General features: G+C 36.1%; 2 protein-coding genes across 2 annotated transcripts; both read right to left on the reverse strand.

Annotated features, from left to right (window-relative positions):
• Positions 1 to 630: 630 nt before the first annotated feature.
• On the reverse strand, positions 631 to 6529 carry LOC109213576 (zinc finger BED domain-containing protein DAYSLEEPER-like). Its single transcript, XM_019377393.1, has 3 exons — positions 6316 to 6529; positions 5481 to 6157; positions 631 to 1050 (listed from the first exon to the last, which is right to left on the reverse strand). The coding sequence occupies exons 1-3, from the start codon at positions 6527 to 6529 to the stop codon at positions 631 to 633; spliced, it is 1311 nt and encodes a 436-aa protein (XP_019232938.1).
• A 3479-nt stretch (positions 6530 to 10008) lies between these two features.
• On the reverse strand, positions 10009 to 13916 carry LOC109213578 (probable inactive receptor kinase RLK902). The gene is made up of 2 exons (XM_019377394.1): positions 12361 to 13916; positions 10009 to 10911 (listed from the first exon to the last, which is right to left on the reverse strand). The coding sequence occupies exons 1-2, from the start codon at positions 13673 to 13675 to the stop codon at positions 10295 to 10297; spliced, it is 1932 nt and encodes a 643-aa protein (XP_019232939.1). The 5' UTR covers positions 13676 to 13916; the 3' UTR covers positions 10009 to 10294.
• Between the last annotated feature and the right edge of the window lie 1287 nt (positions 13917 to 15203).

Genomic DNA, 15203 nt, shown 5'->3' on the forward strand with positions numbered 1-15203 from the left:
TATCTATCTTAGCTTTCTCAACAAATGACTTGAAAGAAGCAAACCTTGAAGGAGAAGACCTAACATATTTTACCGCATTTCTTACACGAGTAATAGGCTCAATTTGTTCATCTAACCCATCTTTTACAATCAAGTTCAAAATATGAGCATTGCATCTAACATGCAAAAACTCATTTCCAAGTATTGCCCCTTTCCAATCATCAATACGCAACTTCAAATGCTTAATGGTAGCATCATTAGCACTTGCATTATCCAAGGTCACTGTAAACAAGTTCTCAATGCCCCAACCAAATAAACATGCTTCAATTCCCTTTGCAATAGTCTCACCTTTGTGATCCGGTGTTGGAAAAAAGTTCAAAATTTTCTTTTGTAGATTCCATTGATCATCTATCCAATGTGCACTAACAACCATATAAGTTAAGTTTTGTAGTGATGTCCATGTATCACTAGTGAGACATACGCGTTGGTTCTTAATAAGATTTTTAATTTTTGCCTTCTCTTCATGATAAATCCTCAAACAATGTCTAGCAACAGTTACACGAGAAGGTAATTCGAAATTAGGTAAGGCTTTAGCCATTAATTTCTTAAATCCTTCTCCTTCAACAACTCTAAAAGGTTGCTCATCAAGAATTACAAATTCGCCAAACCACCTTCTAGCCACCCTTCCTTGATAGGTTTTAATGTTGATTGTCTCTTATCAATGGCTCTAAAGGGAGATTTGTGACATGTAGAAGTTAAATGCGACCATAATGTAGTAGTCCCATTCTTTCTACCTGCAGCAAATGTTTTAGGACAATAATTGCATTTTGCCCTACATTTACCTCCTTTAGCAGTAAATTTGGAGAAGTGATTCCAAATCTCGGACGTCTCTCTGCCACTATTCCCAGATTTAGATTTTTCTGATGGAGTCGTTCTTTTTTGCTTCTTAGGAGGAGTGCGTCGATGAGGAGTGTCTGCACTTTGTTTTTGAGCTGCCACTGGCGAAGGATTATTGACAACCACCTCCGCATCTGCTCCAGAAGTTGTAGTTTCCATTCTTAGAAAGAGTTCCTGCAAATAGAACATATCCAGTTACTATTCAAACACTATCATAACACAAATAATAATGTGAATAAATTAATGAGAAATAGTCAGTAACATCCACCTTACGATATTAATAGAACATTTCAAAGCAACATAGTTCGAGAATCTTACAAAACATTCACCTTAGTATTGTCCATAAAGTTTTGCTAAAAAAATCAAAAAGAACTGAAAAAGGTGAATTTACAGTCCTCAGATAGATAATTGCGGGTTTTCTTTATTACTTATAGTATACGCTTATAGTTATAGTACATATCTGTATCATTACTTAAAGTAGTGATACATATCTGTATCACTTGTTTCACTTGTTTCCACTTGGACTTGAAGCTAGTTTGCCACATCTTAGTTAATTGGGGAAAAGCAAGGTATATGTATGTAGCTAAAAGAAAACATGTAAAATGAGAGCAAAAGAGCTTTACCGATGAGAGATTTACCGATGAAAGCTTTACCGATGATTTCAATTGTTTGAGCAAAGGAAGAGCGTAGGTTTTTTGCCTTTGGAGAAGAGGCAAGATGATTTCAATTGTTTGTGTGTTTCACAACACCTATAGGACAATCTATCTGCTTTAAGATTAGGTTTTGGTTTGGGCTCAATTATTCTTTTATGGGCCAAACAAAACAAACATTTACATTGGGCTATAATACCAATTTAAAATATTATGCTATATAAAGAATTATAATAAAAATTAAGAAATATTTATAACTTAGATTCTAANCTATATATATATGTACATGTGTGGTGATAATAAATTTAAGAGCTCTAGTTTTGTGTTTAATTCTATAATCTCTTTTTCTTTCTTTGATAGTCAAAACAGAGATTTAAAGTGCAATCTCGTGGTATTTAAAAAGCTATGGCATCTATTTGCTGCCAAAGTCATGTTCCAATCGGCCCTAGAAATGCAACTAATTGCCATTTTCAATCAACAAAAATTCAACAGAGTAGTACTACACCTATTTTCATTAGTTGGTCATTTCCTCCGTTAGGGTTTATCAAGATCAACACAGACGGCAGTTTTATGCCAAATTCGGGACTAGCAGGGTTTGGAGACGTTGCTCGAGATGATAAAGGAAGGTAGATAGGAGGATTTTGCGGACGACTTAACATGAGAGCGACATCAAGTCTTAAACCGGAGTTATGGGCTATACATGACGGTCTGACTCTAGCAAAAAGTTACAATTTGAAAAATGTAATAATCGAAACCGACTCGAGTGATGCCCTAATGTGGCTAAGTGTGGAAGGTAACGTCCCTGAAAGTCATCCGGATCGGGTTGTGATGGAAGAATGCAGGAGCCTCATATCTAAACTTGGAATAACTCTAATCCATACTTTGAGGCAAGGAAATATGTATGCTGATCACTTGGCGAAGTTGGGAAGAACACAAAACGAAAACTTGGTAATATTGCATCGTCCACCACATTCGATGCAACAATTACTTCTAGCAGACATGGCTCACGTAGCATACCCTAGATATCCAAAGCATGTAACCTAGCGAGAGCGGTAGTACAAAAATATTGTGAAGTTTATAATAACATTGAAACATTTTTTCTTTTGAATGTGTAAGATCATTACGAGTAATCTCTACTTATCTTCTCTCAGTTTTTTCCGACATTTTCTTCAAACTGTATATTCTTTGCTAACGTTTTTTGATCATTTCATTTAAACTTCAAAAAGAAAAATAAAGGGCGTTAATCAGTATGTCAAAATTTACTCAAACTTTGTAGTCAGAAGAGGTCAATGGTTGAATCGTTAAGAAGGTTACAAGTCTAAAGGTATCTTAATAGCACATGCGATGCAAGTCAGAAGGGCTATCTTTACAAATAATTTTCTTATTCCTTCTTTTTTTTAAGGAATTATGTTGATATATGGTTGAACTGTTCTGATACTAATTTTTCCAAAAAAAAAAAAAGAAAGAAAAAGAGCAAGATCGGTGTTATTATTATCAATATATATTGGCATTAAGATATTAATTAGGGGTCAACAGGGTTCATTTGGTACAAAACAATTTCATGGTACTTTATGTGTTCATGTGTCATGCTCTTTATATACATTCATTTTAGTGATCTTTACAGATTTTAACCCTTTCTCTCATTTTGATAAAGAGGGCCTTTTGATCAACTATTAGTTTATTTAAAAGCAAATACTTTTCGTAACTTCAAGAATAATAACCTTGTCAGTGGGAACTTGTGATGATATAAACCTACAATAGTAGGGACATATATATGTATATTCTTATTTTTTATAAATGTGATGTTGGTGCTGTGACGATCCGACCCGTCGTCACGTGTTACCGCCCTGTTTTCCCCATTTTTTATTTCCTTATGTTTCAGTATCAGTATTAGATGTGTTGGAGTTGATTTGGATTGGGTTTGATAAGAAATGAGACACTTAGTCTCTTTTAAGAAGGCTTAAATTGGAAAAATCAATCGGACGTTGACTTTTGTGTTAGAGGGATCGGATATGAATTCCGATGATTTAGTTAGCTTCGGGGGATGATTTGTGACTTAGGAGTGTAATCAAAAGTGATTTTGGAGGTACGGAGTAGAATTAGGCTTGAATTGGCAAAGTTAGGATTTTGGCGAATTCCGATCGATAGGTGAGATTTTGATCCGGGGGTCCGAATGGAATTCCGAGAGTTACAGTAGCTTCGTTAGGTGATTTGGGATCTGTGTGCAAAATTTCAGGTCACTCGGAGGTGTTTTGGTTGGGTTTTTGATCGAATTCGTGTTTCGGAAGTTTTGGAAGAACTTAGGCTTGAATTCGATGAGACACGATGGTTTTAGTGTTGTTTGAGGTGTTTTGATGATTGGAGCAAGTTTGAATAAGGTATTGGATCATGTTTGTATTTTTGGTTGAGGTCCCGAGGGCCTCGGGGTGATTTCGGATAGCTAACAGGATGAAATTTAGAGTTTAAGGACTACTGAGTGGTCTGGTATCTGGTATTTTCGCTTCTGCGAAAATGGACCGCAGAAGCGGTTCCGCAGAAGCTTATGAGGAGTCACAGAAGCGAGGTTGGGCACTTTGGAGATTTCCGCAGGAGCGGACTATTTCCCGCATAAGCGGCTTCCGCAGAAGCGGTTAGTGACCGCAAAAGCGGTCCAAGGCAATAAGTGAGATTCCGCAGAAGCGGAAAGTGACCGCAGATGCGGTTGTCGCAGAAGCGACAAAGGCAACGCAGAAGCGGAAATAACTAAAATTTTATCATGTAAGCATTCTTGGACTTAGAACACAATTTTATCATGCAAATACATGAAATTACACTGAAAACTCAAGAATTAAGGTAAAAAATGGTGGTTTAGGGCTTGAAACCTAAGAGAACAAAAATGGGAATTTGAGGGGTCATTTGGACTCCGATTTTGGTGTTCTTTATATGCATGGACTCGTGGCGAGATAAGGAATCCGGTGATGTAAAATTTATAATTTTTCGAGAAGTGGGCCCGGGGCTCGGGTTTTGCCAACTTCGTGATTTTCGATGTTTTTCGAGTCTTTTCGATTGGGTTATATTCCCTTAGCATATTGTGACGTATTCGTTGTGGTTTTGGTCAGATTCGACGCACAAAGAGGTGAATTCGAAAGGCAAGGGCATAGCAAGCTAGGACTTTGGCCGGCTTGAGGTTACTAATAAATGTAAATGCTGTGTTGAGGGTTTGAAACCCCGAATTTGCACATCGTAGTGCTATGTGAGGTGACTTGCACGCCGGATAACGGGCGTGGGGTAGAGCACCGTCGGGGATTGTGACTTGGTCCGTCCCGCTTAATAAAATTACTACCTAATTGATTGTAGTTTTGTGATATCCTTATAAAAATAGATTAATTGTCATAATTGGGCTTCGTGCCAACTACTTGGATCCTTCAGGAATTATTTTTACTGGTTTCTTACCATATTTCTAGATATTGAACTCAGTCCTAGCATTTAACACTGTTTTTGTAAACTCAGCCATTTTTCTAAAAGTAGAAACTAAAGTAATATTTTTAAATGAAGTTTGGGCTGAATATTTTTATAGTATTGTGCCGAAAGGCTTATGTGATTTTGGACTGAGTATGGGATCGGACTGCACGCCGCAGTGGTATGATATTGATATTGATATGAGGCCGAGGGCCTGTTTGATGCCACGATATGGCTTATTATTGCGCTTGGGTCGTAAGGGGCCCCTCCCGAAGTCTGCACACCCCCAGTGAGCGCCGTCGACGTTAAATAAATGGAGCGGCTGCACGGCCGCAGCGGGGTACTGGATAGTACCGGTTTATGTATTGCATNTCCTCTTAAAGCACTTATTTCTCGATAATACTTTTGATACTTATGGTCGTCCACATACATTTTTGTAAAGGCTTTTTCAAATTTTAGAGTTGTATCTAATATTGTATATGTGGAATCCCATCTTGTTTCAACATCAAGACTTACAAGACCGTGAGTATCTATCTTAGCTTTCTCAACAAATGACTTGAAAGAAGCAAACCTTGAAGGAGAAGACCTAACATATTTTACCGCATTTCTTACACGAGTAATAGGATCAATTTGTTCATCTAACCCATCTTTTACAATCAAGTTCAAAATATGAGCATTGCATCTAACATGCAAAAACTCATTTCCAAGTATTGCCCCTTTCCAATCATCAATACGCAACTTCAAATGCTTAATGGTAGCATCATTAGCACTTGCATTATCCAAGGTCACTGTAAACAAGTTCTCAATGCCCCAACCAAATAAACATGCTTCAATTCCCTTTGCAATAGTCTCACCTTTGTGATCCGGTGTTGGAAAAAAGTTCAAAATTTTCTTTTGTAGATTCCATTGATCATCTATCCAATGTGCACTAACAACCATATAAGTTAAGTTTTGTAGTGATGTCCATGTATCACTAGTGAGACATACGCGTTGGTTCTTAATAAGATTTTTAATTTTTGCCTTCTCTTCATGATAAATCCTCAAACAATGTCTAGCAACAGTTACACGAGAAGGTAATTCGAAATTAGGTAAGGCTTTAGCAATTAATTTCTTAAATCCTTCTCCTTCAACAACTCTAAAAGGTTGCTCATCAAGAATTACAAATTCGCCAAACCACCTTCTAGCCACCCTTCCTTGATAGGTTTTAATGTTGATTGTCTCTTATCAATGGCTCTAAAGGGAGATTTGTGACATGTAGAAGTTAAATGCGACCATAATGTAGTAGTCCCATTCTTTCTACCTGCAGCAAATATTTTAGGACAATAATAATTGCATTTTGCCCTACATTTACCTCCTTTAGCAGTAAATTTGGAGAAGTGATTCCAAATCTCGGACGTCTCTCTGCCACTATTCCCAGATTTAGATTTTTCTGATGGAGTCGTTCTTTTTTGCTTCTTAGGAGGAGTGCGTCGATGAGGAGTGTCTGCACTTTGTTTTTGAGCTGCCACTGGCGAAGGATTATTGACAACCACCTCCGCATCTGCTCCAGAAGTTGTAGTTTCCATTCTTAGAAAGAGTTCCTGCAAATAGAACATATCCAGTTACTATTCAAACACTATCATAACACAAATATTAATGTGAATAAATTAATGAGAAATAGTCAGTAACATCCACCTTACGATATTAATAGAACATTTCAAAGCAACATAGTTCGAGAATCTTACAAAACATTCACCTTAGTATTGTCCATAAAGTTTTGCTAAAAAATCAAAAAGAACTGAAAAAGGTGAATTTACAGTCCTCAGATAGATAATTGCGGGTTTTCCAAAAGTACGTTTGGAAAGAAAAAAAAAGCACTTTAGAAAGAAAAAAAATACTTTTCAAAATAAACAGTTTTTGATAACTTGGCCAAACGGGCTCTAAGAAGCAATAAAGTTTGTTTCCTTGATTAATTAGGATTGAGAGTAATTTTGTTATGAATTTCACAGGAACGAGTTTTTAGTTGATGTGCTTTTCTAATGGATTTTATTTTTAACTTTTTTTGGTTTAAACGGATTTTATTCATCTTCGTAGGTAGGAAAATTTTAGTGGCAAAATCATAATTTATAATTTTATTTAACATGGAATAGTAATAATAATGAATATAAGAATGGATTCACTTTCCTCCTCGATTTACTAAATGGAAACCCCATTGGAGTTTTGATTGAAAAGTCACGTTTTCATTTTCATTATTTCTTTTGTTTCCTTCTCCGTCTGGGTCTCTTAAATGGAATTCCCATATTAGTTCGAATTAGGATTTGAAAAGTCACGTTATTTAATTTCCTATTTCCTTATTAATTTCCTAAACGCAGAATCCTACAAAAATTAGGATTAGCTAGGTTGCCTCTATATATATATGTACATGTGTAGTGATAATAAATTTAAGAGCTCTAGTTTTGTGTTTAACTCTATAATCTCTTTTTCTTTCTTTGATAGTCAAAACAGAGATTTAAAGTGCAATCTCGTGGTATTTAAAAAGCTATGGCATCTATTTGCTGCCAAAGTCATGTTCCAATCGGCCCTAGAAATGCAACTAATTGCCATTTTCAATCAACAAAAATTCAACAGAGTAGTACTACACCTATTTTCATTAGTTGGTCATTTCCTCCGTTAGGGTTTATCAAGATCAACACAGACGGCAGTTTTATGCCAAATTCGGGACTAGCAGGGTTCGGAGGCATTGCTCGAGATGATAAAGGAAGGTGGATAGGAGGATTTTGCGGACGACTTAACATGAGAGCGACATCAAGTCTTACACCGGAGTTATGGGCTATACATGGCGGTCTGACTCTAGCAAAAAGTTACAATTTGAAAAATGTAATAATCGAAACCGACTCGAGTGATGCCCTAATGTGGCTAAGTGTGGAAGGTAACGTCCCTGAAAGTCACCCGGATCGGGTTGTGATGGAAGAATGCAGGAGCCTCATATCTAAACTTGGAATAACTCTAATCCATACTTTGAGGCAAGGAAATACGTGTGCTGATCACTTGGCGAAGTTGGGAAGAACACAAAACGAAAACTTGGTAATATTGCATCGTCCACCACATTCGATGCAACAATTACTTCTAGCAGACATGGCTCACGTAGCATACCCTAGATATCCAAAGCATGTAACCTAGCGAGAGGGGTAGTACAAAAATATTGTGAAGTTGTAATATTTTGTAAAAGCAAAAAGAATATAATAACATTGAAACATTTTTTCTTTTGAATGTGTAAGATCATTACGAGTAATCTCTACTTATCTTCTCTCAGTTTTTTCCGACATTTTCTTTAAACTGTATATTCTTTGCTAACGTTTTTTGATCATTTTATTTAAACTTCAAAAAGAAAAATAAAGGGTGTAAATCAGTATGTCAAAATTTACTCAAACGTTGTAGTCAGAAGAGGTCAATGGTTGAATCGTTAAGAATGTTACAAGTCTAAAGGTATCTTAATAGCACATGCGATGCAAGTCAGAAGGGCTATCTTTACAAATAATTTTCTTATTCCTCCTTTTTTTTTTAAGGAATTATGTTGATATATGGTTGAATTGTTCTGATGCTAATTTTTCCAAAAAAAAAAAAAAAAAGAGCAAGATCGGTGTTATTATTATCAATATATATTGGCATTAAGGTATTAATTAGGGGTCAAAAGGGTTCATTTGGTACAAAACAATTTCATGGTACTTCATGTGTTCATGTGTCATGCTCTTTATATACATTCATTTTAGTGATCTTTACAGATTTTAACCCTTTCTCTCATTTTGATAAAGATGACCTTTTGATCAACTATTAGTTTATTCAAAAGCAAATACTTTTCATAACTTCAAGAATGATAACTTTGTTAGTGGGAACTTGTAATTATATAAACATACAAAAGTAGGGACATATATCTTTTTTTTTCTTTTTTCTTTTTTTATAAATGTGGTGTTGGTGCTAGCTCATGCACACCTCGACATGTATAAACTGTTGATCACATGCAAAGCACCAATTTCATTGATCATTATACCACACTACGAGTACTCAAAGTGTAGATATGTGTGTGTGTATATAGTTAGTTAGGGTCTCGCGTCTGATTAGCTAGTTGGTAAGATAATAGTTTACCAACGCGATGATTAGTAGCTAGTCCGAGAAGATGATCAGCCACACTAGGATTAAGACACGGCCCAACGGGGAATTACTCTCAATCGGCGGAAGTCTGATGGAGCAATGCCACGTGAAGGTAGAAGGCCCACGGGTCGTGAACTTCTTTTACCAGAGAAAGAGACCTTGAATTTGCTTCTAATTTAACTTAGTCTGGTGGAAAGTAGTTTAAAATCGTTTTCAGACTTGTTAGCATTTGGAATGATGTCTCTTTTGTTAACTACACAAGCCAAAATAATGTCTCCAAACTCCATAGTACAGTAAATTTTGACAATGGTTAGTATGCTTTACTCTGTTTTGACGTCTAAGTTGAAATAAGATTAATATGTTTATTACGTTACTCTAATTATCCCGGGATTAATTATCTCATCCTCCCATGAGAATAGAAAGACACGACAATCCCGGGATTACTTATACCACGATTTTATCCCAATCAGACGTGGAATAAACTCATCTCAAATTTAATCTCAGGATTAATTATCCCTTATACCTCATACCAAACGAGCCTGTACAGATTGGAGTGAAAAAGACATATAAGTCTAGTCAGGGGTTGGAGGTAGCCTTTCACTGTAGAGTTCAACTTAACTCAATAACTTTGGTTCAAATCAAGTACATATGTTAAAAATTTATTAAATATGTACAAAAATTAAATTACACCCACTTGAGGTCGCCGTCTTAAAAAATTTGGAACCATAAAGGTCAAATTCTGGATCCGCCTAGATAAGTCTTTTCAAATTTGATAAGGTTGTTTGGACCATTAGGAAGGAATAATCTCACATGGTATTGCTGGCTGTTGGCATTACACACCATTAATGATAATTACAATCACTATTACCAACAAATCAATCTTTAATCAGAAGCAAATCCTAAAGAATCAAGAAACTGTGCAATGAGTTGTAACTAGAAGGTCATCTCAATTATTTATACATCTCACACCCTTTAAAAAAGAATACATTAATATCTAAAAACCAACCCCACTTCAACTGCCAACCAGATCTTACTGAAACTTTGTTGCTACAGAAAATTAAATCCAGAAAAAAAAAATGAACAATTGATCTTCACTGAAGAATCTCCAAGAATGAACAGAGAAATTAAAATGCTCAATCGAAAACGTTAAAAAAAAGGGAAAAAAAGGAAATAATGTGATGGAACTATTTTCTTGATCAATTTCATGCAGTTTCCACTTCTGCATTGTCAATTGTGTCAGCTCCAGAATCCATGAAGCTAGAACGGCAGAGTTCTTCAACGCGGCTAGTGACCTCGGCCATTGAAGGGCGTCTGTCCGGGTACTGAGCAGTGCAATCAACTGCAAGTTGCAAGAGCTGAACCATGTCCTCCTCGACGTTTTGGTACCTAAGGAGTTCGAGGTCAAAGACTTCAGCTGTCCACTCTTCTCGTACGACTGATTGCACCCATCTTGGTAGGTCTACGCCTTCCTCATTCATTAACGAATGGGTGGGGGCCTTTCCCGTTAGGAGTTCCAATAACAAGACGCCAAAGCTGTAGACATCTGCTTTTTGGGAGACTTTACGAGGGTCGGTTACCTCTGGTGCCCTGTAACCTGCAACGCGGTTAGGAGTTGATGATGGACCGACAAGTTGAGCAAGACCAAAATCTGAAACACGGGCCTCGTATGATTTGGTGAGGAGGATGTTAGACGACTTAATGTTGCCATGTGAAACGGAGGGGCCTTGTGTGTGAAGATAGGCAATCCCGTGTGCAGCTCCAAGAGCAATGCCAGCTCTTGTTTCCCAGTTCAATGGTGTCCTACCTGCTCCTTTGTTGCCTATAGAAAAGACAAGGTGAATGACAAACTATTATGACATGAAAGTTGCAAATAATTCTACTTTCTAGCTGCCAGTCATATACTACCAGTGGGGATATGCCGAGTAAACCGCCCAAATAATTCATATCTTTTTACCCTCACTGTCCATGTCGCTCCATTTAAGCTCGTTCCAATACTATAATATTGGAAAGAGATGAGCTTAAAGAGCGACATGGACAGTGGGAATTCATATAATGAGGCGCAGTTGTTGTTGTTGTAGTAGTTGATATGTTATCAAACAGAGGTTAATTTGGTTTAAATTCATACAACCAGGTTAATTGCCCGACGGAACTCACTTGTTCTGTCCTTCACATATATGCAGTTTGGAAACAACTTCCTATACTCCTTACATGTCAAAAGAAATTCAGATTCATTTGTGAATAAAACGTAATTTCTAATCTAATTGGTGAATAAGAGTTCATACAGCTAATTTCACTACAAAATTTGCAGATTTTAAAGCCTATTCCAGGTTGAGTAACATAAAAAACATGTCAAATCTCCCATTCATTTTGCACAACGTTTTCACATCACTTTAAGATAAGATCAAATATGCAGAATGTAGCAACATGTTTCAATGACAGATCAAGTCCACACCAAAAATTGACAGTGTAAGTTGAAAGTTTCAGCTTCCAAAGACAAACAAAACAAAAAAAAACTTGATTTTAGTGGCTGGCCAAAGTGGTCCTCATTCCAATACTTAAGAAAAACTGCATTTTGACCTATTCCAATGCATCTCGTGAACACATTTGGGCACAATAATTCAACTACAGCACAACAACAACAACAACAAGAAAACCAGTGTGATCTCACAAGTGGGGTCGGGGGAGGGCAGTGTGTACTCAGACCTTACCCTACCTTGAAGGTAGAGAGGTTGTTTCCGACAAACCCTCAGCTCACGAGAGATGAAGAGAAATTCAACTACAGCACATCGGCCAAACTCAGCAACTTTATACACAATACCACCAATTCAAGAACAGATAACAAGATCCAAGAAAACAAATACTATCCAAAGTTACTACCCTTATAGTAATCAGCAAAAGTAGCAGTATCAGTGTCAATCAGATAACTAAAATTTGCAGATCATGTAAATGGTACACGACACTACTGTACTATAATGGCATGACACAAAAAAATATACTCGGCAACAACAACAACAACAACAACAAACTTAGTATATTTCCACAGGTGGGGTCCGGGGAGGGCAGTGTGTAGGCAAACATTACCCCTACCTAGTGAAGGTAGAGAGGTTGTTTCCAATAGACCCTCACCTCGGCCTCTCAAAGAAATAATGCTGAACCCGTATCAGATCCTCCAAAAATGCACTACTTTTGGCGGATCCAACACGCACGCAATAGCATTTTCAAAGATTCCGAACAATATAGCAAAGAAAAGAAGAAACTATTTTCTTACCATGTAAAAGTGCAGAAAGGCTTCCCATTGAGATATAATCATAAACAAGAAGCTTCTCATCCCCACTATAATAATAAGCTCTTAAAGGTACTAAATTCTCATGATTCAATTTTCCAACTTCTTCAATCTTTTCCCTAAACTCTTTCTCAGGTACAGTTACATCCCTCAATCTTTTCACAACCAATGTAATCCCTGATTCTAATGCAGCCTTGTAAGCAGTACCAAATGTCCCTTTTCCTAAAACTTCAGCTGAAGCTTTCAACAAATCATCAAGATCAAAACTTTTATTCATTTTTCCAAAAAATACTAAACTTTTTCCATTTCCAACAACTGCCTCAGCTTTTCCTTTATCTTTATTACCCCCTCCAACTCCTATAGCTGCAATTGCACTACCCAAAAATCCATCTTTTCCTCCATGACTCTCAACACCCTTTTCTTCAGGAATTTCAATTCCTACTTCTTTAACACCTGCCACGTCAGCAGATCTTGTTGTTTCTTTGTTGCTCTTTTTCCGACAACAACAAAAGAACAGTAATAAAAGAATCAAAATCAAACCAATAACACAACCAATTACAATTCCAGCAATTGCTCCACCAGAAAGTTTCTTCTCTTTTCCCCCTTCATCTCCATTATTATTATCACAGGAATTAAGTGGCTTCCCACAAAGTGAAGTACCCAAAAAAGAATCCTTGGGTTGACCCGAAAGTTTACTAGGAATTGACCCATTTAACTGATTATCTGACACATTGAACTGAACTAAACCGGGTAAATTCAGATCCGGTATTTGACCCGAAAACCCATTATCCTGCAAGTAAAGTGTACCCAAACCAGTCAAATTGTTGAAAGAAGAAGGGATTGGACCGGAGAAATTGTTATGAGCAAGATTGAGCCGGACAAGATTAGAAAGACTGAAAATTGAATCAGGAACCGGACCGGAAAAGAGGTTATGCTGAAGGTACAAGTTTTTCAAGTCTTTTAATGGAGAAAATAAGTCGGCCGGAATTACGCCGGAAAGTGCATTGTAACGAAGACTAAGGAAGTTTAATTTAGTAAGATTTGAGAAAAGACCAGGTGGGATTTGGCCGGAAAGTCCCATACCGGGAAGATGAAGTTCGAGAACTGAAGATTTGTCCGGTGAACAAATAACACCGGGCCAAGAACATGTTGGACTTGTTATGTTCCATAAAAGTGAACGGCCACGTAAAGCAGATCGGATTGATAGAAGTGTTGACCGGTCGGAAACAATGTCTGAGGTTGTCCGCCGGAAAATCAAGAAAATTGAAATGGTGAAGAAAATTAAGATTTTTGAGCTCATTTTTTTTCCTTAACAGGAAAACTCAAAACCCCAAATAGGTTTTGAGATTTCAGAATTTCAGATTTGGTGTTTTTCTCAGTTCTTAAGGAGTGGGTATCATGTTCATGGTTTACTTTTTGAGAGAGAGGGAGACTGTGTGTGTGTGTGTGTGTGTGTGTGTGTTTTGTGAGCTGGGAAGATAAAGAAATACTAGTTGGGAATTGGGAAAGAAGTACTATGAATTTGATGGATTCGGCTGTATTTTGGTACTTTAAACAATTATTGTCAAGATATTAAATATAGAAAAAAATTGATGGTGGCTACTTAAGTAGGAGTAATAGAAAATTGAAGAAAAATGAGTGTGGTTTTAACTACTAATAAAATATAAAAATTTAAAGGCAGTAAGGTTAGATTTTTTTTAATGTTTATTTTCTTATTAAATTTAGGTTGGGATTGTCGGTGAATTTTGTGGGAAGAAAAGGTGGAGAAATGAAGACTTTTTTATGGGATTTATATGTGGAATTTAATGATTTTGGTTTAAATTTTATATTTTTATTAAAAATTCCACTAATAATATATAATTGTTAGCATTGGAGGTCGCTATTTTAAAACCTCGAACTTATAAAGTTCAAGGAATATGTTACTGATGATATTAGAACACGGATAAATACTCGTTATGGTGTTCATATAAAATAAAAAATGATTTAAACCTTATATAATTATAATTAAGTGATAAACGTATGTGTGAATAACAATTGGTGTATTATTATTATTATTTTATTTGACGTAAATATGTGAATAAAATGTTCCATTGAACTTATATCTAAGTACATAATGCAAGTAAAATTATAATTTACAACAAGTAGAGGGAAAAAATGACACTTATATTTTTTAAAAGAAAAGGAAGAAATCCAAGCACCAACAGATTGGATTTTTTAGATTGAGTAGCTAGGATAATCGAATCTCATGTATTCTTCTTTCATTTTAATTTTTACAACTCGAAAATAGATCTTTTCTTCATCGTCTTTAATATCCCTTATTATTTGTTAAAACGTTTTTAAAAAGTAGCTTATATTTCTTCTAAGAAAATTCTTTTGTATTTAGCTTACCTCATCTTTCCATTATACAAAGCTCAAAATTTTTAGTAACAACTACTAACAAAAAAAAAATTATAAAAAAAAAAAAGAAAAACCGCAGACAAATTCAAAAGTAGGAAAACATTCTGCATTGCTTAATCCAAGAAAATAAACTTCAGTTTATAGAAGAAAGCTCTTTTGGATAGTACTTAATTTTAGTAGTTATTGGAATCAGTAATTTTTTTATGTCTGAAAAAGACAATATTTTTTAGACCTAAACTGTTGAAAGCTAAAAGGCAAAATGACCTTAGAACCACCTAAATTTAGGGGTGTTCATAAGAATCCGAAAAATCGAACCAAACCGACCAAAAAAATCGATACTTTTTAGTTGGGTTTGTGATCACGCCCAACTATGCCCTCTAAAAAGGACTCTGCGGACGTTGTAAATATAACCCGAGTATTACGCCCAGGGT

Source organism: Nicotiana attenuata, unplaced genomic scaffold (genome assembly GCF_001879085.1).
Source record: "Nicotiana attenuata strain UT unplaced genomic scaffold, NIATTr2, whole genome shotgun sequence".
Classification (NCBI taxonomy): Eukaryota; Viridiplantae; Streptophyta; class Magnoliopsida; order Solanales; family Solanaceae; genus Nicotiana; species Nicotiana attenuata.

Bases quoted from the DNA above. Each gene is read 5' to 3' on its own strand.
- LOC109213576 (XM_019377393.1), bottom strand. From the start codon at position 6,529: ATGGAAACTACAACTTCTGGAGCAGATGCGGAGGTGGTTGTCAATAAT. The intron at 6,158-6,315 runs GTAAATGTAGGG...AAACCTATCAAG, and splicing joins CAAATTTACTGCTAAAGGAG to GAAGGGTGGCTAGAAGGTGG. The intron at 1,051-5,480 runs GTAAGTCTTGAT...TTCTATTTGCAG, and splicing joins AGATAGATACTCACGGTCTT to GAACTCTTTCTAAGAATGGA.
- LOC109213578 (XM_019377394.1), bottom strand. From the start codon at position 13,675: ATGAGCTCAAAAATCTTAATTTTCTTCACCATTTCAATTTTCTTGATT. The intron at 10,912-12,360 runs GTAAGAAAATAG...TCTTTTCTATAG, and splicing joins CCTTTCTGCACTTTTACATG to GCAACAAAGGAGCAGGTAGG.